A 25,454-nucleotide genomic window follows, 5' to 3' on the forward strand; every position below is an offset into this window, starting at 1 on the left:
CTCCCGCCCCAGTGCTTCATGCTAGACTAATTCGCTAGAAGGGCTCTGCACAGCTCTCCTTTCTCCAGGACCATCCTTTCACACTGACTTCTGATGAACTCCATCATCCTTCACAACCCAGCTCAAAGTGACTTCTGTAAGGCCTTCTTGAAGTCCATCCAACTCCAAAATTAATCACTCCCTCTTCTAAATCTATTATCTTTTAGTTACCATGTTGTATTATAATTACTTGATTATATGCTTACCTTTTCTTTATCAATGTAAACCTTTTGAGATCATGAAAGGTGTTTCATGTTTGTTGAACTGAACTGAATTTGATCTAACGATCTGAGTAATTGGGAAACAGAGGTGGAATGTTTCCAGAGTGATTCATAGTGGCCAAGATGATCATGCTTTGCCACAGCAAACATAAATCATACATTGCTTTAATCAGAGGGATTACCAGACCCTCTTGGAACAGCATACAAAATACAAACTCTTAAATATAGGTTGAGTATTTCTGGCTTAGTGCAAAATGTATACATTATGTTTTACCTTAAATCTTTTGGCAGGGTTGTTGTTTAGTTGCTAAAAGAGTCTGACTCTTTTGCGACCCATAGACTGTCACCCACTAGGCTCTTCTGTCCATGGGATTTTTCAGGCAAGAATACTGGAGTAGGTTGCCATGTTCTCCTCCAGGTGATCTTCCAAACCCAGGGATTGAACCAGTGTCTCCTGCATTTGCAGGCAGGTTCTTTACCACTAGCGCCACCTGGAAAGCCCAAAATAATTCCTCTGGAGAAAAATAAAAATTATTCAAGGGGTGCCTATTATCAAATGCCAATGGAAAAAAAGTAGGTGGCATGAGAAATACAGGGACATTTTGTGGCTTCAAATATTTACAGTGGATGGCCCCAAGTCATACAGCAAGCATTCAAGTAGGGACAATGCATAATTTTCAAGATTTAAATCTGCTCCTCTGTCTAGAGCCACAACAAAATTCTTTGTAGGGTGAAAAATACTAAGGAATGTGCACAGATAATATTTAAGGATAAAATCTCGCCTTTGATAAGCATATATTAATAGTTTTAACTTAAAACTAGTTTTAACTACAGGAATCTTCCAATTAGTCATAATAATTTAACATAAGAAAATAATTCATGATTTCACTTTCTTATTTGTTCCTTTCTGTATTTTACAGAGGTTCCACACTGAACATATTATTTTTCAAATAAAAACACAATTATTTTAAAGAGTTACCCAGCACAAATAAAAAAATATTAACCTGCCCCAATTTTTAGGGTTTTCCTATAAGAATACCATTAGACCTTCTCTGTTTAACCTAAGGCTCAGTTTCAAAAATTCTATTATTTTACATATTGCAAACAGAAAAACTGAGTGAAATAAAATATCTAGCTCAGAGAAGGAAATTTTTTTTGTTACAGTAGCAGTGACACTTCAACTAGTCCCCAAACCTTTTTTTCTAAAGCCAGGGCACAAGATACCTAATTCAGTTACCTGCTATTTCTTAAGAACCGGTACACTATGATAACCATAAAGCATTTTTCTTTATCAGGTAGATAAAAACAAAACTAAAATAAAGAGGCAAGTGTGTATATATATACATATATATATATTTTTTTTTTTTACAGAATTTTCAAGCGCTTTAAATATACTGTACTAACTAGACAAAAAAATATACTTCATACAGCTCCTTCCCATACAGATTTTATAGCACCTGGTAAAATCTTTATCTTTCGCTTCCCTTTATTTCTTTTCTGTCCTCTCTCAGGAGGGAAGCACTGTTAAATTAACTGCATATAATTCTAATGCAGTAATTATTCAAAGTGTACATATTACTCAATATGTGAAAATGGTAAATCAACAATTCTATTTTTTACTTTTAAAACTTAGTTAAACCTTAGAAAAAAAACCCAGATACATTCTAAAGCCTAAATATACTTCAAAATAGGAAAATGATTAACACCAGATTTGCTAGCTCATCCCCTTTTTCTCTCATGTAAAAGACTTTTTGAAATGAAAACTATATTTCTATACATTCCTTCATAACACAGTTATCAACAAGCAGTAATGAGTTAAGGAACCTATTTGAACCATAGCTATTTTACACACAAAAGGCTTAATCTTCACATACAATTATTTTCTACTTATTTCATAAAGTATACATCTCCTTCGTATCTTATTTCTTATGTGGTACAGCAGAATTTTAAGATTTCTCGAACAAATACTCTGCTATCACTTTTACATTTTATAAAACTTTCAAATTATGCCAATTTGGGAACTGTCTTACTTTTTAGCTGGTGATTTAGTTTACAGCTAATTAAAAAAAGGCCCCATCAGCTCACAGGAACACATAAAAGGTTTTGGGCCACATGCCCAGGAATTCTGTGATTCACTCAGTAACTATCATCTTCCCAAAGGAAATATTTGAAATTCCACTATTAGGAATACATAAAACAAGAAAAAAAGTGCTACTACAAAACATAATTAACATAGATGCTTTTTCATTTCTGTGAGAAAATTACACGTTTGAAAAAATCTGTTCCAAATTTTTGTTATGCCAAATAAAGTACCAAAATGTTATACATGCATAATCAAATTAGTTGACAGAAAAGAGTAAATGAGAAGTATCTACATGTCTAGATGAAGAGTAATCAAAGCTACTTGCAAGTGAACATGTCTAGGGTACATGTAAGAAAAGTCAAACTAAAAAAAATCAATTGGCATTTTATATTTTTAAAGATTTATCAAATGTTTGTTCTCAGATCCTATTATTGTTTCAAAAATCCAGAAAAGCTGGATCAAGAATAAACCTTCTCTCTCTTAATAATGGGAACAAATCCTTTTTGTATGCCTTTAATGACAAAAGTACAATCAAAAGCAAATATAACTTCTCTAATTAATGGCATTTTAGACACCTCATTGGAATACAGTAATGTTTCCTTTACCAACAGCTCAGATCTCATACAAACCTTACTGATAAAAAAATAAAATAAAACCAAAACCCAGACAACTTTCTCTGAACAGTCAAAAGGAATGTTAGAAGGCTCCTGTGCTCCATCAGGCATTCTGCTCTCAAGCCCTCACTCTGAGTCTACTGGGTTCCTTCCTCACAAGTCTAACAAACTCAGCTTTCCGCGTCCACATGAGATGAAAAGCAACAGTAAGAGAAGCTACTATTGGCAAAGCATACTGAAAAGAACAAAATGCAGTATCTGAGAGTCTAAAAGTATGAAAATCAAAAGAAAAAAAAAGGTCTAAAAAGCCAGAATCAACCCTTTTGAGGTTACTTAACAGAAATCATATTCTTCAGGAGACTCCCAAGTTAGTATGCTAGTACATATAACTGAAATGATGATGACCTTGAGTCATCAATAGTTTCTTCTATTTAACTATCATGTTGCTATTAGCCTACTTTTTGATGGAGGAACACATCTGATTTGCTTTGGACTGTACCAGTTTAAGGCTGTTGTCTAGGCATAATTATTTTTAGCTTTCCCTTTCAGTCTCAAGAAGAATGGTTTGAACTAAATTTTAGGGTCATCCTACTGAATGCTTATTACATGCAGGAACTATTCCAATGGCTTTCATTTATCCTCACAGTACTATGAGACGAGTTATAATCATCCCTTTTTTCAGATGAACTAAAGGCTCTGAGAGGTTAAGTGATTTTCCTAAGATCATTCAATTAGAAAGTATTAAAGGTCTATGTGTGAAGAACCCAGACAGTCTGATACCAAAGTCCTAGTATTTAACTATCATAATATACTGTACTATTTCTTAGAAAGGTGAGTAGAGGAACAGAGGAGGAAAATATCCAACATTTTGGATAAGGATTGAGAGGTATCAGCTTTTTAGAAAATGTGTCTATACAATCCTTATGGTTTTCAAAAAACTTATGATACTGAAACATCTAAGAAAATATTTGAAGTGTAAAAATATTTTCAGATCTTTATGAGTATGGGCTTTCTTAGAAAACAAATAGTCCAAGAATGTTTTTCAAATATTCTCTGAGATGCTTTAAAAACATACTAATTAGTTATGTTCTGCTCAAAAAGTCAGATTATTCCATCTTTTAAAAAAGAAAATTAGTAACTCACTGTATGTTACAATATGAACGCAGACTGAAATGTGTACTGGACTGGAATCCATTTTGCTACTCAACAGCTTGGATGTCCCTTAACCTCTCCAAACGTCAGTCTCTTCATGTGCAGCAGAGAAATACGGTTTAGCTTGTTAAGAGGACCTAAGGAGATCAAACGGATTTCAAGTGCCTTGAGAACTATGAAGCACTACCTAAACTTCTAGTATTAATAAACAGTCACAGATTTTCAACAACCTGGATCATACATTTATGCCAAGTATTCCAAAACAAGAATATCTCTTTATTTACTCCTTACTTCAAAGTCTGGGGAAAAGAAGCTAGTCTCTCACGGATCACATGTGAAAAAGAAAATTACACTAAAAACATTAAGAGCAGTCATGAACTCGGGGGCCACACTTTATACTTCATTCTGTGAAACAGTTGTAATTTATCAGCTAATCAGTCCTTAAAGAATTTGTAGATTAAATAGTTACAATAAAGAGGTTCAAAGGCTTACAATAAATCTTATTTTTAACCTGGTTCTTAACTATATATATTTAAGAGTGAAGCTTAAATAATTATATTTACATAGTATTTTCCTGTCTTCCAAAAAGTATTTCCATATTTGATCCTCAGCAAGCAGGTATGGTAGACAGATATCATCATTCTTATGAAGAAACTGAGGCTCAGGGAAATTAATTTGCACAACTGTTTTTTGACAGGAAATTGAAGTGGAAGGATGACTCCTGATCTACATGGAAAGAAAGCAATTATTTGGATGTTCTAGAGAAAAGTAAAAACCTCAAACTTCCTTATTGGCTGAGATGAGACACAGAACATTTGTCAATTCATGCTCTTTCAAAAGCAATATTCATTGGAGCCTGTCTGCACATCTCTAGTAGCTTTAATGTTCATAGAAAAATGAATATTCATGCTTGTTTGGGATCTCAAACTATTATTAAAGAACTAAAGTAGATTATTTTTCTGTGGCAAACCTAAGGAAAAGTGTTTCAATGATTACCAATGATTACCATAGTGTTTCTATGATTACCATTGCTGAGATTATTCTTTTTTTTTTTGAGATTATTCTTTAACAAGGAAAAATAATTTTCTCCTAGAGCTCATTTGCTGTATTCCATAAATTAGCTGTTACAAAGAATCCATATCAGAGAAATTCAAACCTAATAAGAGGCTTTTCTTACACTATCAGAAAGGCACATTAAATGCACAACGTTGGCCACATTATTTTTGATAATGATGGAAAACAACAGCTGATAGCCAGTTTGGGACAAATGCCAACTGTTTCCATTTGTCTGAAAGATGTCAAAATTAATTGCAACACTTTGTTTTGAAAGAATATTGTTATCTATCGAGAAAGTATATCAACTAAAATCCTAAAAAAGACTAAAGATAATGATTTGAAATATTAGTTAAAAAAAATTTTAGTGTCCCAAAGTATAAGTAAACACATCTCCACAGCTTTACATAGTTTCATATATTTTATTTTTTAAACACTTATAATTTTGCAGGCTAGCAGTAAAATATTGTCCTTGATATTTTACTAATTAGCACCGTATACCTTTTAAAGCTAACTGGAACATTGTTTCAAATGTAAATGATTGTAAAGTAGAATGATCATTTCAAATGCCAAATTAGTCTCAAGTAACATAAGAACCATTAATTATCATTATTTTTGGCTTTATGCACAAAGATGTATTTCAAAGATGAACTTAATTATTAGTATCAGTTCTGTCAATCTAACAAATCAAAGTACCACAGTTTAAAGCAATATTTAACCTCTGAAATTATTATATAATTAAAGAGGTACGTAAGAAAAGTTGAGAAATCAGCTATAAAAAGACAAGAGACTGCACAACTTTAGAGTCCCTTATTTTTTAGAATGAGGAAAATAATGAAAAATTTCATGGTACAAGTATCAGTTTCACATACGGTTTAGCGTATGTCAGTATTCTCATGCTTTACTTATATGAGTTTGGCCTTACCAAAAAGCCATCAAAACGTCCAGAATAATTCACAGGGACAGCTGGAAGCCTGAAATAAAATTGCTCAGTGCAAAAGATCCCAAGCCATTCATATAATTTTAAATGGAAACCTAGACATTTACCTCCTATTTTTGTTTTCATCTGAAAAACCTTTTGAAAACATGGGGGAAAAAAACTAATTAAACTCAAAATTACTTCCAGACATCAGAAAAAGAAGGGATTTTTCAGTCCCTGTTTTCTAATAAGGGCATTCTTCAGAGCTATGGGGTTAAATTCGAAGCTGCAAGCCACTGCTTCCTAGCACGCCTGTTTTGCATACCAGTAGCCTCAAGTCCAGTTCTGCCATTTGTGGGTAACTATGACAAGATACAAAAGCATGTGTTTGCCATAAATAGCTCTGGCTAACAGCAAACTGCTCACACTGAACAGATCAAATTCTCTATAAGGAGAGCCGCCTGGACCACAGCCAAATTCCACTACTAATCTTTAAGACTGCTATATAAACATTTTTTGTGTGAATTTGTGAAATATATTAAGAAATAGTAGCTGAAATTAAAGTTCCTAAACAGAAGTACTATTAAACTTTTGAAGGACAACATTTTATAAATTATTTTCATTATGACCAAATAGGCAATAAGAGCTTCCTATTTCTTCTACTGGTCAACTACTTAGAAATGTAAACGTGAATTAAAAAAATAACTATGCTAATTTATTCAGAGAACTAATCAGATACTGAAGAGTATTTATGTCAAAGTGCAAAAAACAATTCCTGATCACCATATTAATACATAAGGAAATAAATAAAGCTTATAAAAGTATACCTCTGTAATATTTTATATTAGCTTTAGGACAGAATATTTTTTAAACCAAATAAAATCAACAAACTGGAAAATATCATGCAAGAATGTTGTACAAAAAAAATTCTTAAATGACCAGTGCAGAGATTAATAATAGCTGTTTAGCCTAGGAGTTGCTTCACATGGTATTTTGCAAAATGTCCAAGGAAAACAAGGCAACCGTTCTGTAATATGCCACAATTTTTATTGCAACGTGGCCATTTTTGTGAGGGTGGGGAGTTTGATCTCAAAAACAATGTTCCATTTAAGGCTCTTTTATACAGAAATTGCCATCATGACTGATACTCAAAATATCTTTAGTGTTGCAAGACTTACATGGTAAACATAAAACTCCTACGTGTATTCAGTAGTATACACTCAATGGGGGAAAAAAGGCATTAATAATAGCTATTTCTTTTAAGAAGATATGCAGGTAAAAGGAATGAACACTGAGGTACTAGGATAAGCTGATGACACAGTTAACACAACTTAATTGGCATTCCTTTTCTGGTGGGGGATTAAATTTATTACAAAAAAAGTGCTTTTAATGCATAGTGTTATATCCGTGCTGCCATGTCAAAAAAAAATAGGCTTGCCAAGGCAGGTGAGGTGTATGAATGCTCAAGCCTCACAGAACTGCAGTCAAGTGCAACTATCAGTAATACTGAATAGAGTTTACCATCTCACCAGTGGATAATACTTTGAAGGCATTCAATTAGCTTAACCCTTTGTAGTGTTCTAAGCTATTCACATTGACAATCACAATTCACTGTAGTGTTTGCTGCAAAGGAGGCATATACCCAGTTGTTTTGGCTAAAATATGATGGGAAGGCATTCCTTGGGTTCTACATAAAAGTAACAGTATTAAACAGTCTAATGGCAATCACTGATAGGCTGCTTACATGAATGATATTTCCTTCATTCATTGTGTTGGAAGGACCCAGTGGGAAAAGAGAAAAAAAAAAACCTAATACTATTCCAATTGACTGAGCTGGAGAAATGGAAGCTCCTTAAGATCCAGATGGCACTTGACTGCTTTATAAGGGTTTTCCTTCAAGTGAAACTACTACATTGCCTCCCAATTTCTCTCCAAGTGTGGAACGGTCCTTTATATCATCCAAGCCATTTACTTGCCACTCATGTTTTATACCTAAAAAGAAAAAAAATATTATCCAATTACTTTATTATAATTAAGAAAGGAGCAATTCTTCTGCACAAAATAGTCAATGCCTGTACCTGTAAATTTCTTTTTAATGGCATCTTTAGAGCTAGCATATATCATCTTGCTTTTTAAAGGCGCACTTTCAGGAGCCCTACAGGGGAAAAAAAAATGGTTGAATCCTATTTAAAAGAAAAACAAAGGCAAAACTGACTATGTTAATAATAATCCTTGCATTTTAAAAGTACTTTTTTCTTTTGTTTTTACACACCAGAATATAAATACTAGGTCTTCTTTCTTAGACTCTTTTGTTTCGTATGTGGCATCGTACAAAGCATATCGGCAATCATTCAGAGGTAGCAACTTCACAAAAGATGTGTAGGGGTCCTCTACAGTATCACCAATGTCACCCACCAAGATCTGCTTTGCTTCCTCAACAATTATTTGTCTTTTGTCATCGCTTAAACAGAAGAGAACTGCTTTCTTTCTTTTTTTGATCTCCTCTTGTGTAGAAGATTTCCTTACTTTCATATCATTAAAAACTTTGATGACTTCATCATTCACTGTAACTCCAGAAGCCTGAAAGTAAAGAAAGGACAGAAATTCAGAACAAGTAATTCGGTTTTAACCAAAATTACTGTTTGCGCAAGAGGATTCACTTTAGTCTGGACATCAAAAGTTGCATCATACCCTGCAAGCCGTCTAATCAGAATTGCCACATTTTAAGTATCAGGATATGATGCACCTAAGGGTTCTAACTCATCCTGCTCCATTCATCCTTTTTAAAAAAGGTGTGTGGAGGTTAAAGCAAGTGGATGGTAGACGGAAAGGGGCAAATACAGGCTGTCCCATCCCTGAAATGTTTCCTATTTCACTGGGTGATGTCAGAGCTTCAGGAGCAGCAGCAAAAATACCTTCTGTATTGTGTCAACCCGGCAGGCCTTAAAAAAACACTTTTGGATTTCAGTTAATGCTTCTACTATTTTTTTCTTTAAAGTCATCCTAGCCAGAGCCGTTTCCTCATAAGGAAAGAGAATCAGGCGTGAACTCCAAACCGCCCACGGCTACAACATAATTGACTCACAGCTCAAATGCAGGCACTTCAAAACTAACGGATCGCGTGTAAAAAGCTTTCTACGGCGAGAAAGCATTTTCAAGAGTTTTCCCACCTCCTTTATCTCCCCCTAAGGGTTTTATGACAGGCCCTCAAGACCCTCAGCCTTCAGCAAGGGGTTTTTACCGCACATACCGAATTGAAAGCCCGCGTGGGAATAAATAAGGAAGCGAAGGGCAAAGGCGGCGAGCTGGGTGGGGTGGCCGGGGAACAACTCGGCGGACCCTCCCGCGCCCCCGGCCTCCGCCCGCCCGGCTCAGGCCTCGAACCCCCGCGTGTCGCCCCCTGTCCGGGCCCTCCCCGCCCCCAGGAATCCGAAGAGCTGCCTCGCCGGGCCTGACGGCGAGAGGGCAGGCCCGCCGGGTGGAGAGAGAGCACCGGGGCCGCAGCGCAGGAATGCCCACCTTGGAGGCCGAAATCAGGTTAAAATGGCGGCCTCAGGTCCAGGGCCCCGCGGAGCCGCGTGGGAGGCAGCACTCGCCACGCCCCGGCCCCCGAGGCCCCTCGACCCCGCGACCCCCGGCCGGCGCGCCCGCCTTACCATAGTGCCCGCGGCTGAGGCTGCGGCGGCGGCTCGGGCTCCGGCGGTGTGGCGCTGCGAGGAGAAGGAGGGGCAGGCGGGCGGCGGCGAGTGCGGGGCACGCCGGGAGTGCGGCCCGAGAGGCGGCGGCGGCTCGGGGGGCTGCGGCGCGGGCGGGGCGGTCACGTGGGCACGCCCCGGGCCGGCCCTCCCGCCGGCTGGCCCTCCTCACCCTCCGCGCGTCCTCGGCCTGACCCCGCGCGCGCTCGGCAGGACCCCGCGTGCGCTCGGCAGGCCCCCGCGGGCTGTGCATCCGCGGTGGCAGCCGCGGGCCTTGGCGGGGAGGTTTCCAACCCCGGGGCACCAGCAGTCCGGTCCAGCCGGCTCTCGGGAGGGCGTTTCCACCCTGCCTCCCGAGGGCCAGGCCGCTACTCCCCGGCTTGGGCGCGTGTGAGGCGAACGGCGCACCGGGTGTCTTTTATTCGTTTGTGGTTTCCATTGGATGCCTACGTTGTGGGTCTTTTTGGAAAACCCCCGTCAGAAATGGCGAAAATTATTTAGATCTCCATCAATTCAGTGAGAATAAAACACTGTGGGGCGGAGGTTAAACCTAGCGATTGAATTACTCAGCAAAAAGAAAATGATAAACAGAGGTGGGAAATCACTTTCTAAAAGTCTATGGTTGAAATAATAATGGGGAGTTTGGGGTAGTATTAATAACATCCTTTAGTAATATTCTTTTATATATTATTAGGTTTAGTAGGATTGTACTCTCTGCTAATAGTCTTTTCCTCATGAGGCCCCTACCTTTGACAGCTGGCATCAAATAAGTGGACCCAAGAATAGAGATTCCTCCCTCTTTTTGGCGATCACAACCTTTTCTAGCAAAACCCATATGACTGAGCCAAGGCTCTTCTCTGACTAAACCTTTTTGATACTTACTACAAGTATCCATTGCATTTATCATAGAAAAAATTGTCACCGTATACTTTGAGGAAATTTTACATGAAGATTCAATGCTTTATGAGTTTATAATGAAAGTGTTTAAATGAAACACTTTATGTGGTTATGTTTAATACAAGGAAAAATTAATAAAGTTTCATTCATGAGTTTTGGGGCTAATTTATATCACCTTTTCTCCTGAACATTTATCATTTCTACCTTACTTTCTTCATTTGTAAAATTGGCAAAATGAATTTAAAACTCTGATTAATAATTGAACTTATTTTCAAGTGAAAAAGACTTGCTCTAAAAAATTAGAATTGTTAATGACTAAAACTGTTGGAAACAAAATAGTCCAGATAAACTTCAAGGTGAGCTAAGCCAGAAGTGCAGGGTAAGAACTATGAGTTGAGAAACTAGTATGAATCTTGGCACTGCCCCATCTCTATAAATTGGAAAAACTTTCAACCGCTGTAGACCTTCTTCATCTGTATTATAAGCTGTGGTTGTTGTTTAGTCACTGTCTGACTCTTTTGTGACCCTATGGGCTGTAGCCTGCCAGCTCCTCTGTCCATGGGATTTCCCAAGCAAGAATACTGGAGTGGATTCCCGTTTCTTTCAGGGGATCTTCCCGACCCAGGGATTAAACCCAGGTCTTCTGCATTGCAGGCTGATTCTTTACCACTGAGCCATCTGGAAAGCCATTGTGGTTATCTTTGAAGTCCTTTCGAGCTTAAAAACTCAGTTTCCTAGCGTGCCAGTGTTTCTCAGGAAATGGTGTGTGTGTTCTTAGATTAAGTAAATTTAGGGATGGAAAATCATAGTGAGGAGGGTTATTCCCTAGAATCTGCCTGTAATGCCGGAGACCTAAGTTCGATCCCTGGGTGGGGAAGATCCCCTGGAGAAGAAAATGGCAACCCACTCCAGTATTTTTGCCTGGAGAATTATATGGACAGAGGAACCTGGCAGGATTAAGTAAATTTAGGGATGGAAAATCATAGTGAGGAGGGTTATTCCCTAGAATCTGCCTGTAATGCCGGAGACCTAAGTTCGATCCCTGGGTGGGGAAGATACCCTGGAGAAGAAAATGGCAACCCACTCCAGTATTCTTGCCTGGAGAATTCTATGGACAGAGGAACCCAGCAGGCTACAGTCCATGGGATTGCGAAGAGTGGGACACGACTTTAGCGACTTAACGCGCACATACAGGTACTCAATAGGTGATAAAATAACAACTTTAAGATGCTTTAGTGCTAGAAAGAGAACAAAAAGGAAGCACCTCAAGACTGTGAGACCTTTCTACATGCCCTTGTCAGGCCAGCTCTTAGGATGTAGAAACTAGTAACAAGTCTTCACACCTGTAATTTATAACCAGAATTTACCGCTGCTTGCTAGAGAGACAGCATTACCAAGTATTGCTGCATGAATTTTGGCCCCTATGTGGTGGAGGGATATGAGTGTCAGACATCATGTGTGTCAGTTTCCTGTGGCTGCTTAACAAGCTACCACATTTTAGTGGCTTAAAATGACACAAATTTATTCTTACAGTTCTGGGGGGCAGAAGTGAGAAATGACTCATGGGACTAAAAGCAGCACTTCATTGCTTTTGAGGCTGTAGGAGGAAAATCTGTGTCCTTGCCTTTTCTAGTTTCTAGAGGCTGCCCACATTCCTTGGTTTGTGGCCCCCAGAAAGCAGTACCATCACTCGCACCTCTGCTTCTGTCATCACATCCCTGATTCGCTCTCTCCTGCTTCCTCTTACACCACTAAGAACCACTGTGATTACTTCGGATCCACTGGATAATTTAGGATACTCTCTCATCTCAAAATCATTTACTGAATCACATCCACAAAGCCCTTTTGGCTATGTAGGGTAACATATTCACAGGACAGGGACATCTTTGGGAGGCCGTTATTCTGCCTACCATGCCACATGTGTTCTCTTTAGCCATCTCAAGCCCAAAGCAAAGATTAACAGGTGGGACAGAAGGACCCTAAACGATACTGTGTACACGCAGGCTAAGTTGTCTCAGTGGTGTCCAGCTCTTTGCGAGCCCCTGGCTCTTCTGTTGCTGGGATTCCCCAGGCAAGAATACTGGAATGGGTTGCCATGCCCTTCTTCAAGGGATCTTCCCGACCCAGGGATTGAACCCACATCTCTTATGTCTCTGTATTGGCAGGCGGGTTCTTTACCACTAGTGCCACCAAAACTCTAATTTTCCATTTGCGGGATCACACATGGGTGACAGCTGCAGAAAATCATAGGAACTACGTGAGGGTAACCTCAAAGAGGATGGATCTGAAAGGAATCTCGGCTCTGACACGGCAGTGGTGTAACCCCGGCCCATTTACTTAACTGCTCCACAGCTGTTTCCTCACGTGTGAAATGGGGATTATATTACAACCTCCCTCTCAGGGTTGTGGTGAGAATCAAGTGAAATAGTGTATGTAAAGCTCCTTCCAGCACAGAAAAAGGAACCCTGGGGCTCTTACCCCCAGTACAGAGTGAAGGGGAGAGCATAACTTTACCAACACACAGGCAGCAGTCATGAAGCAATCCCAAACCTCACTGTTATTGATTTGTAAGGCTCAGCTAAGGTTTGTTTGCTGAAGATTTCTTAGAAGATTGGAAAAGTGAACACCCCTTAATGCATATTCTCCCACGAAGCAGATAATATGGTTCCTGTGGCATGTAAAAGCTCAGAATCCTTTTTCAAGTCTTTTTTTTCCTTTTTTTTAAAAAAAAATTAATTTATTTTAACTGGAGGCTAATTACTTTACAGTATTGTAGTGGTTTTTGCCATATGTTGACATGAATCAGCCATGGGTGTACATGTGTTCCCCATCCTAAACCCTCCTCCCACCTCCCTCCCCATCCCATCAACTCTTAACTGAAGCGATACATCCAGCAGATTATGTAGATACATTCTGTTCGAGCCCCACTCCCTGTCAAGACACATCATATTCAGCTCCCACAGCCACTTCCTGACAAAGACAAATGTAAACGGAAAGATGCTCACCACTTCCAAATGTACCTTTCCACCCACATGCCTGCTTCATCTGACATCTTCATAACCCACGCCTGAGCTAAAAGACCGGTCAGGAGGCAAGTCATGCATTTTTCTAAATCCAAATTTGAACTTAGAACTAGAAAATAAACATAGTGGGAAATGTGTGTTGGAGTCTGATCTCTGTGACTCACTCCCTCATCCACAAAATTCATTTTGGGTCTTCCATGTCTCATCTTCAGTTCTTTCTAATTTGGGAAAATGCCCTCACACTAAAAGAACTTAGCGTCTGTCCAGGAAAGAGATGATGAGGTACAGGGTAGCAGCAGTGAAATGCACTAAGTACTGAAATGTAGTTCAAAATGGTCTCAAACTCTAAATTTATAAATGCTAGTTTCCATTTATTTACTCACAAGCACATTTATCAGATCCACCTATCAGTTATTTCTAATATTGATTGAATTCATGATAATAAGTAGCAACTGGTTATCTAAATTATACAAACCATACAAAAACAGCATCTGAGAAAAGAAACTGGCTTGTAATTTATTTAAGGTGCAGAGCCTTTTTTAGATTACTTTATTACAAAAGTTGTGGATTTTTATATTCTAGAGAATCATACAGAAATGTAATACAGAAAAAAATGTAATATACCTACACTGTATGTTAACAGATATGAATAAGAGTAGGCAAGAGATCAAAAACCAAATTAAGAATGAGAAGAGTCTGTTCATTTCATTTATTCATTCATTCCTTTCCATCATTTACTGAGAATTTCTGCCAGGGTAAGAATACAAAGGTAAGAGTTACAAAATTCTCGCTTTGAAGAAAATAAGTTCTTCAAGGAAGCCAGTATATGGAACAATCCAATGCATGCTCCAATGGGGTACATACAAGATGCTTTGGAAACACCGAAGAGGACCATCAGCTCAGTTTGGAGCAGGCTGGGTCTGAAGAGACAAGTGGAAGTTGACTAGGCAGGTAGAGACAGGACTTTCAAAGCAGAGGGAACCAAATGTACAAAGCCTTAGTAGCACCAATATAAAGCACAAGAAACCCCAAATTGTTAGCTACAGCTGGAGCCTGTGCCCTTGGTAGAGAATGAAGATAGAATGGTAGGAAATACCAGCTCTTGTGAACCTTGTATACAAGTCCACAGTCAGAATTGTATTCTGCAGATCAGGGAGGTAATAAAGGCTTTTCAGCAGTGTTTTGTTTTTTAAATAACAGCTATGTTGACATGTTATTCAGATACCATAAAATTCACCCCTTTAAAGTGCACTAACATTCAATGTTTATTAGTGTATTCACAATTGTGCAACCATCACCACAATCTAATTTTAGAACATTTTAATTATCCCCCAAAAGAAAAACGCCATATACATTGGGTGTTATAAGAAACCTAATCTAGGTTTGTAGACTTCTATTTTTTTTTTTAAGAGTTTCATAGTTTCAGCTTCAGGAGTAGGTCTTTGATCCATTTTGAGATTTCTTTTTTACTATGTGGAAGTAGGGGGTCCAACTTCATTCTTTTGCATGTGGATATGCAGTTGTCTCAGAACCATTTGTTGAAAGATTATTCTTGTCCTCAAATTTGCCTTTTAAATGCTGTTACAGGTATGCTGGCAATCACATTGTAAAATGCTGTCAATTTTTAGATTTCTAATGGCTTGCTGATGAATTTAACTGACTATAAGAGAGGAATTTCCCTTGTATTTCACAACTAGTTACTTGTGTGTCTGAAAATCGATTCCTTAATAAGCACGTCAGTAGGAATGTAGTTTGTTTTCTTTTGTTTTTTTTTTTTAAGTATTGAGTCTTTACTAGGTGCCAGGAAATGTGCTAGGCGCTGAGTATAAGATGACCAAAATAGACACAGTCCCTTGCCTTCATGGATCTTGTAATCAAGTGAGAAAGTAACCAGGGGCCCTGATATATTAACAGATTAGAGAAACTGAGGAAGGTTTCTCTGGTTGAAGAGTCCCGCAAACAAAACCACAGCATGAAAAAAACACTGAGCAAGGAAGGAGCCTGACTTTTGCGTGCTCATTCGCTCAGTCATGTCCTCCTCTTTGCCACCCCACGGGCAGTAGCCCGCCAGGCTACCCTTTTCTTTCCACGGGTTTCCCCAGGCAAGAATACTGGAGTGGGTTGCCATTTCCTTCTCCAGAGCTTAACCTTTGGCAGGGGCGGGGGTGGGGGAACGCTAGTGGTACTAAAGTGTTCCGGACAAGAAGAGAAGTACAGGATGAACCTGAAGAAGTGGTCAGGGCCAGTGAATGGACCTATAAACCGTGTGCCAAACTCTCAGGGGCGCCACTGCTGCTGCTGCTGCTGCTGCTGCTGCTAAGTCGCTTCAGTCGTGTCCGACTCTGTGCGACCCCATAGACGGCAGACCCCCAGGCTTCCCCGTCCCTGGGATTCTCCAGGCAAGAACACTGGAGTGGGTTGCCATTTCCTTCTCCAATGCATGAAAGTGAGAAGTGAAAGTGAAGTCGCTCAGTCGTGTCCGACTCTAGCGACCCCATGGACTGCAGCCTACCAGGCTTCTCCGTCCATGGGATTTTCCAGGCAAAAGTACTGGAGTGGGGTGCCATGCGCCACAGATGCTTTAAATTTTATGGGAAACATAGCGCCATCTGTCGGACACAAAGGGAACTACTGAATCATTCGGTTTTACACTTTTATTTCAGATGCCTATACAGTTCCAACCGAGAGGTTCTCCGCAGTTGGTGGGATAAAGAACAAGTCCGTTGAGAAAATCAGTGTGGAGCCGGAAATGAGGGTGACTGTGTCCAACATGATTCCAAGATTTGAGAACTTATGCAGTGTCCAGCATGTGCAAAGCTGCTAAGACATAAATATTGTTTGGATGTAACTACTTAATAAACAGAACTGTTAGGTATTTCTTCTGGCCCACGAGTGCTGTGAAGAAATTTTTACTATACCAAGGGCACTGTAAACGGAGAAGATTTGGGAGCCTCTACTGTTAAGGATTTTGGAGTTTTATTCTAAATGTCGCAGGCAATTATTAAAAGGGAAATGGGGAGAGTGAGCTGGAGGCTTTGATGTTTTCTGCTGAAGTGATATTTTTAAAATTTAGACATTTTATGTAAGTGATTTTGCTTTCAATTACTTGTTTAATTACAACAATGTCTTTAGATTTAGCTCTAATTAAGAACGTCAGTGTTTTCCTCCCTAAGAGAAAGGTTTGCCCCAAGGTTAGAGACCAATCAAGAACCCAAGCAGAAGTGAGCTTCTTTTATTGACTTAAAATTGTTTCTCCTTCCACAAACTGTCAACAGAAAGGTGGAGAGGGGCTGGACCCAGTACTCTGATGACTCTTGGTTCACTTTAGGCTGTAAAGAATGGAATAGAAATCTAACATAGCTCATGCCAGGAAATCTGCCTCCTTTATAAGTGCTTGAAATTTGTATCCTTTCAAATGGGTTCGACTATTGTAATAGAGATTACTCGTGCTCCAGTGTCCACTGGCTCCCTTCTACTTTAGTAAACAAAAGAGCATCAGTCTCCATTTTATTTGGAGTTAGGTCCCCCAGCTAACAGACTGAATTTTGAGATGTGGCCATGTGATCAATTCAACTGATGTTATGTGGCCTTCACTGAAGGCTGCTTCAAAGGAGCTGAGTCACCTGGAAGGTGTATTCTCTCTGCCCTGCCTTCTTTTGGCTGTGGCACGGATTTCATAGAAGACTACCAGCTCTCTTGGACCATGAGATGACCTTGAGAATGAAAGCCAGATGCTAGGATGATGGAGCAGAAAGATGGGGGAGCCGGCGTCTCTGATGACTGTGGAGCCACCACAGTAGTCCTGGACAGTCTTCCTTGGAACTCATATATGTTGGCCTAAAACAAATTGATATTTCTCCAGCAAAGATGGGTTTACTCAGGATCAGCAAATAGCAATTCAGGATCTTCTACTGTGGGGCTGCCCTGTGTGTGCTAAGTCGCTTCACTTGTGTCCGACTCTTTGTGACTCCACGGACTGTAGCCTGCCAGGATCCTCTCTCCGTAGGATTCTCTAGGCAAGACTACTGGAGTGGGCTGCCATGCCCTCCTCCAGGGGATCTTCCTGACCCAGGGATCAAACTTGCGTCTCTTATGTCTCCTGCATTGGCAGGCAGGTTCTTTTCCACTAGCGCCACCTGGGAAGCCCGACCATGGCGCTAGCCACATGCAGTTCCTCTCAGGGCAAGGGAAGGAGAGTGCTTTTTATTTATTTATTTATTTTGGCTGTGTTAAGCAGCTTGTGGGGTCTGAGTTCCCTAGCTAAGGGGTTGAACTTGGGCCACAACAGTGAAAGCACAGTGCACAGTGCCCTAACCACAGGACCACCAGGGAACTCCAACCTCCCACCGCAACCCACCCCCCCTAACCCCGTTCCCCTGCGCCCCATGCTTTTTATATGGAGGGAAGTAGGCAGGCTATATGAAACAAAGGATCTATGGCTTTTTTTGGCTGAATCTTTGCCACGAAAGAAGTCTTTCTTCCTCTGGGCCTCTGCTATCCTCACAGGGCATGAGAGCTTCCCCTTCTGGTCTTCCAACTTTATTTAACTGTAGTTTTTGTTGATTCATTTTGATGGAGAAATTTGTCTTATTCAAGCTGCTGTTACTTGGCCTGGACTGTTTTTTGTTTTATGGAACCAAATCTATCCTAACAGTCCTCATGTATGATTACTCGAACTAAGTTTCCAGTCTTTGAACGCTTTCCCCAAGGTGGGGATCACCACTTTCACAGATGGGTTTTATTCAGTATCAAAGGATATGTTTTTAATTGGGAACTATTTCAGCCCAAATTAATCTCAATGATTTTAGCCAGTTCCTTCTTTTGTTATTATTTAGGCAAGAGAGGGAGAGAAGAGAGAGAGAAAGTCCTTTCTAATCTTGATATAAAAATATTTTCCTAAAATTCTTCAAATAATGTTAAAGTTTGTTTTTCCATTTAGGCCTTTAATCCCAGATAACTCTGAAGGAGCATCATAGAAAAATGGGAAAAGCATCAGAGAATGGGCTCTTATTGGGCTCCCCACACGTGCTCACGAGGAGTGCTTGTGTGGCTGGCTGGGTCCTATGACATTTCTCTGTCTTTGGAAAGCCCTTTCCAAATTATTGGGACAACTTGCCTTGGCTATGTAGAAACATGCTTTTGGACACAAATTCGAGAAATCTCTATGAAATAGGAATAACCAAAGGAAACATTTGAAATTATTAAAAGATTTTTACATCCTTAGTTTCTTTTTGACCATTTATGCGTTTTCAGTGATGTCAGAATATTTTTTAAAATGTAATGAATGCCTATTGATCTGTATAAGATAATTTTGCTGAAGCCTTCATCTCAAAAGTTCACTCTTCAAGATTTTGCTCCCAAATTCCTACCTTCAAAGTAACACATATACTGAGAGAGAGGAAGAGCTCCTGTTACATTTGGGGTGGCGTGAGTGGCAGATGTTTTTGAATCTACTAGCAAAGAGTTCAAGCTCAGAGTCACTGATCTGCTCGGATTTCTAACCCATGTGAACCCTCAACACACTTTCTCTAATTCTACCAGATGTAGCCAAGCTGTTCAGACAGAGTTCATCAACTCCTAAGCTGCTTTAGTTACAGACTGCTTGCTTTATATTACATGGGATGGATTTTCAGGAGTTCTTTTGATTTGTAGTTTGCTTATTTACTCCAAGAAATTATCAAGAAATAGTCTGGACTGGTGAGCCCTTTATCTTTGTTTGTCCTAAGAGATGTTTAAAGTATTAAAACATTTGGTAAATTAAATACAATATAGTGTAGATTCTGACATTGTTAGTTTAGACATTAGAGAGAAAAAGCTCTGAGTTGAAATGGAGGAAGAGTAGTAAGGAAGAAGCAGATGGCTTGAAAACAATTTTTTTCTTCCTCTGAAATAAAATGTGATTGCCCAGCCTTACTGAGATCCAGGAGATCTCAGAATAAAGTTAAATATGCTCTTGTAATACAACCCAGCACAAAGGAAACCTGGCTTCCTTTCCTGCAGATTTAGAGGCCATGCTACTTTATTGAGTATCCCCTATGTGATTGGTACTTTATTGGCCCAACTCTTTGTGCAAAAAGTCTTAATCAACCCATTACCAACTCTAATGGCAAAGCAGAGAACTCAGTGATAGTCCTTGCAGCAGATACAAGTGTTCAAAGAGGTACATTGGTTGTATCTGCTTCTCTATCCTTTCAAGTAAGAATAGATACTTGAGACTTAGGAGACATTCTCATTTCTACCAATTCTTAACTTTCAACGACCAAAAATAAGCACCATTATAAAATGAGATAGAAAACATCAAAAACTCGTCTATCTCTGAAGCTTCCATTTTGCCCAGAGAGAGACAGAAGTACTTCATTGATGAGTTTATGTCACTGGAATAGTTCTCATCATCTGATCCTGTAGCTTAGATCAGCATCTGAGAACTTGGAAAGTTAGTCTTCTGCTACCACATGTTGCAGAAGACTGAATCACTCACTCCATCATATTGCTTCTTTTAACCCTTCAAATGGAAACTTGCAGGCTTGGGATGAATATAGAAGAATAAGAGATGGAATATTGAATAAAGTTCAGGAGTAGGGTAGAATTTGAAACGATGAGAAAGTGGTCCATTTATTTTTATTTATTTATTTGGCTGTGCTGGGTCTTGGTTGCCTCACGCAGGATCTTTAGTTGTGGCATGTGGGATCTAGTTCCCCGACTGGGGATCGAACCCGGGCTCCCTGCATGGGGAGCATGGAGTCTTTACTACTGGACCACCGGAAAACTCAAATTTGTTAATTTACACTGAAAATTCTTCAAAAAAAAAAAAAAAAAAAGAGCTTAAACTTGCTTAAAAGACACAGGGTTGTGACTTCTCTGGTGGTGCAGTGCCTAGGACTCAGTGCTCTCAACACAGGGGCCTTGGTTTGATCCCTGGTAAGGAAGCTAGACCCCACATGCTGCAACCAAGAGTTAAGAGTTCAAATGCCATTGATTCCACATACTGCTACGAAGATCCCATATGCCCCAGCTAAGACCCAGTGCAGCCAAATAAATAGGTAAATATTTTTTAAAAATAGCCACTCCTGGTTTTCTTTTGTCAATGTTTGCATGCTATGTCTTTCCCATCCTTTTAACTTCTAAGCTACCTATATAGTTAAATTCGAAGTGATTTCTTATAGAAATCAGCATATTGTTAGATCATATTTTTAAATCCATTTTACCACTCTCTTTTTTTAATTAATAGACTATTTATTTGAGCACTTGGAGGTTTATAGAAAAACAGAGCAGGAAGTACAGCATTCTCATATAGCTCCTAATCCTGGTTACCCCTATTAGTCTCTTCCATTTAGTGTGGTACATTTGTTACAATTGATGTCACTATTGATACACTATTATTAACTAAAGCCCATGGTTTATATTAGGATTCACTTTTTGTGTTGTATGTTGTATGGGTTTTAAAAAATCTATAATGACATGTAGCCATCATTATAGTATCATACAGATTAGTTTCCTGTCCTAAAAATTGTCCCGTTCATAGCAAAATTGAATGGAAGATTCAGATTCCCAATATACCCCTATCCTCACGCATACATAGTCTCCCAGATTATCAACATACCCCATCAGAGTTATGTATTTGTTACAATTGATGAACCTACAATGACATGTTATTATCACGCAAAGTCCATGGTTTATATTAGGGTTCACTCTTGGTGTACATTCTATGGATTTGGACAAATAGTAATATAAAGATATGTTGTTGCTGTTTAGTTGCTAGGTCATGTCTGACTTTTTTGCGACTCCATGGACTGTGGCCAGTCAGGCTTCTCTGTCCATGGGATTTCCCAGGCAAGATTACTGGAGTAGGATGCCATTTCCTTCTCCAGGGGATCTTACTGGACCAGGGATTGAACTTGTGTATCCTGCATTGGCAGACGGATTCTTTACCTTTGAGCCACCAGGGAAGCCCACGTGCACTATTATAGTATCATATGGAGTAGTTTTCCTGCCTCCTAAACCTCCTGAGCTCCACCTATTCATCCCACTCTCCTCCCTAATCTCTGGTGACCACTGATCCTTTTACTAGCTCAATAGGTTTGGCTTTCCCAGAATGTCGTATAGTTGGAATCATATAGCATGGAGCCTTATCAGATTGGCTTTTTTTACTTAGTGATATGTATTTAAGGTTCTTCCATGTCTTTTGATGGTTTGATAGCTCATTTCTTTTTAGTGTTGAATATTTCATTGTCTATTTGTACCACAGTTTATTCATTCACCTACTGAAGGATATCTTGATTGCATCCAGGTTTTGTAATTATGCACAAAACTGCTTATAAACATTAGTATATAGATCTTCATGTGGATATGTCTTAAGTTTTCAACTTCCTTGTGTAAATAACAAGGAGTGTAGTTGTTACATTGATACATTTTCTAAGAAACTGCCAAACTTTCTTCCAAGCGGCTGAACCATTTTGCATTCCCACCAGCAAAGAACAAGAGTTCTTGCTATTCTATATCCTCAGCAGCATTTGGTGTTGTCAGTGGTCTGGATTTTGGCCATTCTAATACGTCTGTGGGTGTCTCATTGTTGTTCAATTTGTATGGCTTTGATATATGATGTGTGGCATCTCTTTATATGCTCATTTACCATCTATGTGTCTTCTTTGATAAGATGTCTCAAGGTCTTTGGCCCATCTTTAAATTGGGTTGTTCATTTTTTTATTGTTTCATTTTAAAGAGTTTTTGTAGATTTTGGAATAAGTCCTCCAAAAATATCCATGTCCAAATTCTGGAATCCCTATGAATATGTTCCCTTACATGGCAAAAGAGACTTTAAAAATGTGAAAATTTTAAGGACCTTGAATGGGGGGATTATCCTGAATTGTCTGAGTGAGTGTAATCCAATCACATGGGTCCTTAAAATGGGAGAACGTTTCCTGGCAGTGGTCAAGGAAGATGTGACTACTGAAGAAAGCACAGAAACCACTGCGAAACTAAGACACGTAACGTTGCAGCTTTGAAGATGGAGGAAGGGGATCATGAGCCAAGAAATGTGTTGCTGCTGCTGCTGCTGCTGCTGCTGCTAAGTCGCTTCAGTCATGTCAGACTCTGTGCGACCCCATAGACGGCAGCCCACCAGGCTCCCCCGTCCCTGGGATTCTCCAGGCAAGAACACTGGAGTGGGTTGCCATTTCCTTCTCCAATGCATGAAAGTGAAAAGTGAAAGTGAAGTCGCTCAATCGTGTCCGACCCTCAGCGACCCCATGGACTGCAGTCTTCCAGGCTCCTCCATCCATGGGATTTTCCAGGCAAGAGTACTGGAGTTGGGGTGCCATTGCCTTCTCCGAGGAATGTGGGTAACCTCTAAAATCTAGAACAATCATGGAAATGAGCCTCCAGAAAGGAAAGCAGCCCTTTGGAAACTATTTTAGCTCAGTGAGACTCCTGTCAGACTTCTAGAACTAACTTTGGATTGTCTAAGCTGCTAAATTGGTGGTAATTTGTTACAGTATCAATAGAAATCTAGTGCACTGAAACTTGTATTTTTCATGTTTCAAGTGTGTTTAAAATTGCTCATGAAGCATTTTTATCCTGGCTTAAAATCTGTCAATTCTAACACGTTATCTTGGTGTTGGTGTCTTTTTTCTCCCTTCAATTTGAGCTCTTCCTGGCTCTTGGTATAATTTTGATGGAATCATGGACATTTTTTGCATTATGAGACTCCAGATGCTATTTAAACCGTCTGTCAGTAGCTGGCCTTCCCTGACCCCACTGACAGGAGAAGCTGGGGCTGAACCTTGTGACTGCCAGATGTAAGCGTTAAGTCAAGGTTATCCACTCAGCCTGTGTTGCCACCAGAAACTGGGTGCTTCTCGTTATTTCTGGGTGAGTCCTGGCCCCGCACCTGGTCTCCACTGACACTGCTCAGGGATAGAGGGACCCGTCATTCCTGGCTGATGGGGATGAAAGTCCAGGATCTCTACTTGGTCATCTGGGGCCCTACACCAGTGGGGGTGTTGGCACTTCATTTTATCCTTATGAAGGTGAGGTCTAGGCTCCCTATTTTGTCTTTGCTGGTGTGGGTGTGAATAAGGCCAGTTTTTTTCTATGGCTGGAACAGACTGGTTATTGTCTGAATAGGAAATAGCATTTATTTAAAAAAAAATTTTCAGAGTTGTGTTTCTTAACATAGGTGGGTATATTCCAAACTTTCTTTTTTCTTTTTAATAAGAATCCCTGGGATAGAATGTTACTGTTCTGACAGGAGGTATCTTACTCCTAAAGGCTTTGGGCAGAAGAGATTCAACTCACAGCTTGAGACTCAGGTACAATAAAACATTGGTTCCTATGGTCTGTATTTATCACATGTAGAAGACCAATTCTGATTTGTAAAAAATTCCAGAAACTCAGAATTCTTGAAAAAAAAAATGCATCATTTTATTTGTACACTTAAAAAGTTGTACATAGAAACTTATAATACAGTTGTGTAAAACTGAAAGAACTGTCAAGGGAAAGGGAGGGTGTTACCTTTATTGACTGATCATTAAGGAAGTTAGAGAAATAAAACAAAAACACAATAAATGTTTAAAAAATTAAAGAACATTTTCCAGGTACAAATTTTATAAATACAAAACAAATTCACAAAATTACTTTGAATGCTAAATAAATATCTAGTTAATAAACTCAGACTCAATACCTCCAGCCAGCACTGGTACAGCACTTCAAGGATATAAAATTGGATTCATTCATGTGTAGTGTTGTAAGAATGTGCTCATTAAACAATTCTTAGATGTATATACTTTTTCCTAATCTGTGCTATAATGGAAGATTTTTCTGTGTAGATAAATCTCCCTTAATACCACACTTCTAAAAAAAGATCAATGACAAAATAAATCATAGGTGGAAAAATATTTTCTGAGATATTGGGACACATGAATGATCTCAAAATGTACAAAAACCTCTGTAAACCAGTACTGTATCCAATACATATATCAAACTTATTAGATATTGAACAAAACTGTAGCAAAGGAAATCTTTCCTACATTCTCCTGAGTGCTTAATATTAAAGTTGAGAATATAGTGCAGGCCACACTTCAATGTGGTCAATCAGCTGTTATTGCTTTATACATATATGTCTGCTTTAGAGCATGATTTAATGTTCCATTTTCATGAACAATTTGATTTCTTCATATCCTTCAGAAGGACAAAACTAGATTCGTGACTTTTTTGCAGCCGGTGGTGTGCTAACTTGATCCACATTCCCAGATGTGACATGGAGTCCAAGTTTTTGAGCCTGAATATGAAAAAATGCTTGAAGCCTAGTTCCAGCTTTTGCTTCACTTGTGTTACGAGGGTTGTACTCAAAGCAGTTCGAAAACATTAATTCAATATCATCAATAAACTCAGCTAGAATGAAAAAAACAAATGAGATTAGATGAAAGTCAATTATAAATATAATCTTTGTTGGTATCATATCTGGAAATCTCATTAAGAAAATGTAAGTCCACTTTTTTTTTAGAAGGTGGCAAAACTGAAGCTTAATATTTAATTAGATGTATTTTATATAACTGTACAGAACATCTATTAAGATCAGATTCTATAAAATATCTTTAACTCATCTAACCCCCATCCATCTTTCATTTCCATATATGCATGTATATGTATTTTAGGGATTTCTTGGGGTGCCATATACACAATTACATTAATATGCATCATTGAAAGAAAAACAGCCTCTACTTCCTTAAAAATAATTATCAGAAAAAACATAAATTACTCA

At 39.1% G+C, this 25,454-nt stretch overlaps 2 protein-coding genes across 6 annotated transcripts in view; both read right to left on the reverse strand.

The window, feature by feature from the left end:
* Positions 1-5,570: 5,570 nt before the first annotated feature.
* CFL2 (cofilin 2) lies at positions 5,571-9,981 on the reverse strand. Of its 2 annotated transcripts, none has more exons than XM_061394932.1 (4): positions 9,738-9,981; positions 8,354-8,661; positions 8,160-8,236; positions 5,571-8,073 (listed from the first exon to the last, which is right to left on the reverse strand). In XM_061394932.1, exons 1-4 carry the CDS (start codon positions 9,738-9,740, stop codon positions 7,961-7,963), a joined length of 501 nt encoding a protein of 166 aa, XP_061250916.1. In that variant the 5' UTR covers positions 9,741-9,981; the 3' UTR covers positions 5,571-7,960. The 2 variants fall into 2 exon arrangements, with proteins under 2 accessions (XP_061250916.1, XP_061250917.1); XM_061394933.1 differs by lacking the exon at positions 9,738-9,981 and adding an exon at positions 9,601-9,635.
* Positions 9,982-24,090: 14,109 nt separating this feature from the next.
* The window catches only part of BAZ1A (bromodomain adjacent to zinc finger domain 1A), a 113,323-nt gene continuing 111,959 nt past the window's right edge, over positions 24,091-25,454 (reverse strand). For all 4 annotated transcript variants that reach the window (XM_061394119.1, XM_061394117.1, XM_061394120.1 and 1 more), the window contains one exon: positions 24,091-25,084. In XM_061394119.1, coding sequence (XP_061250103.1) covers positions 24,888-25,084 — 197 coding nt within the window. In that variant the 3' untranslated portion in view covers positions 24,091-24,887. The remainder of the gene's footprint in view (positions 25,085-25,454) is intronic.

The sequence above is a fragment of the Bos javanicus genome, chromosome 21, assembly GCF_032452875.1.
Source record: "Bos javanicus breed banteng chromosome 21, ARS-OSU_banteng_1.0, whole genome shotgun sequence".
NCBI classification, from domain to species: domain Eukaryota; kingdom Metazoa; phylum Chordata; class Mammalia; order Artiodactyla; family Bovidae; genus Bos; species Bos javanicus.

Coding starts and splice junctions, on each gene's coding strand:
- CFL2 (XM_061394932.1), bottom strand. Junction 8,237..8,353: donor GACCTAGTATTTATATTCTG/GTGTGTAAAAAC, acceptor TTTCCCCTGTAG/GGCTCCTGAAAGTGCGCCTT. Junction 8,074..8,159: donor CATTAAAAAGAAATTTACAG/GTACAGGCATTG, acceptor TTTTCTTTTTAG/GTATAAAACATGAGTGGCAA.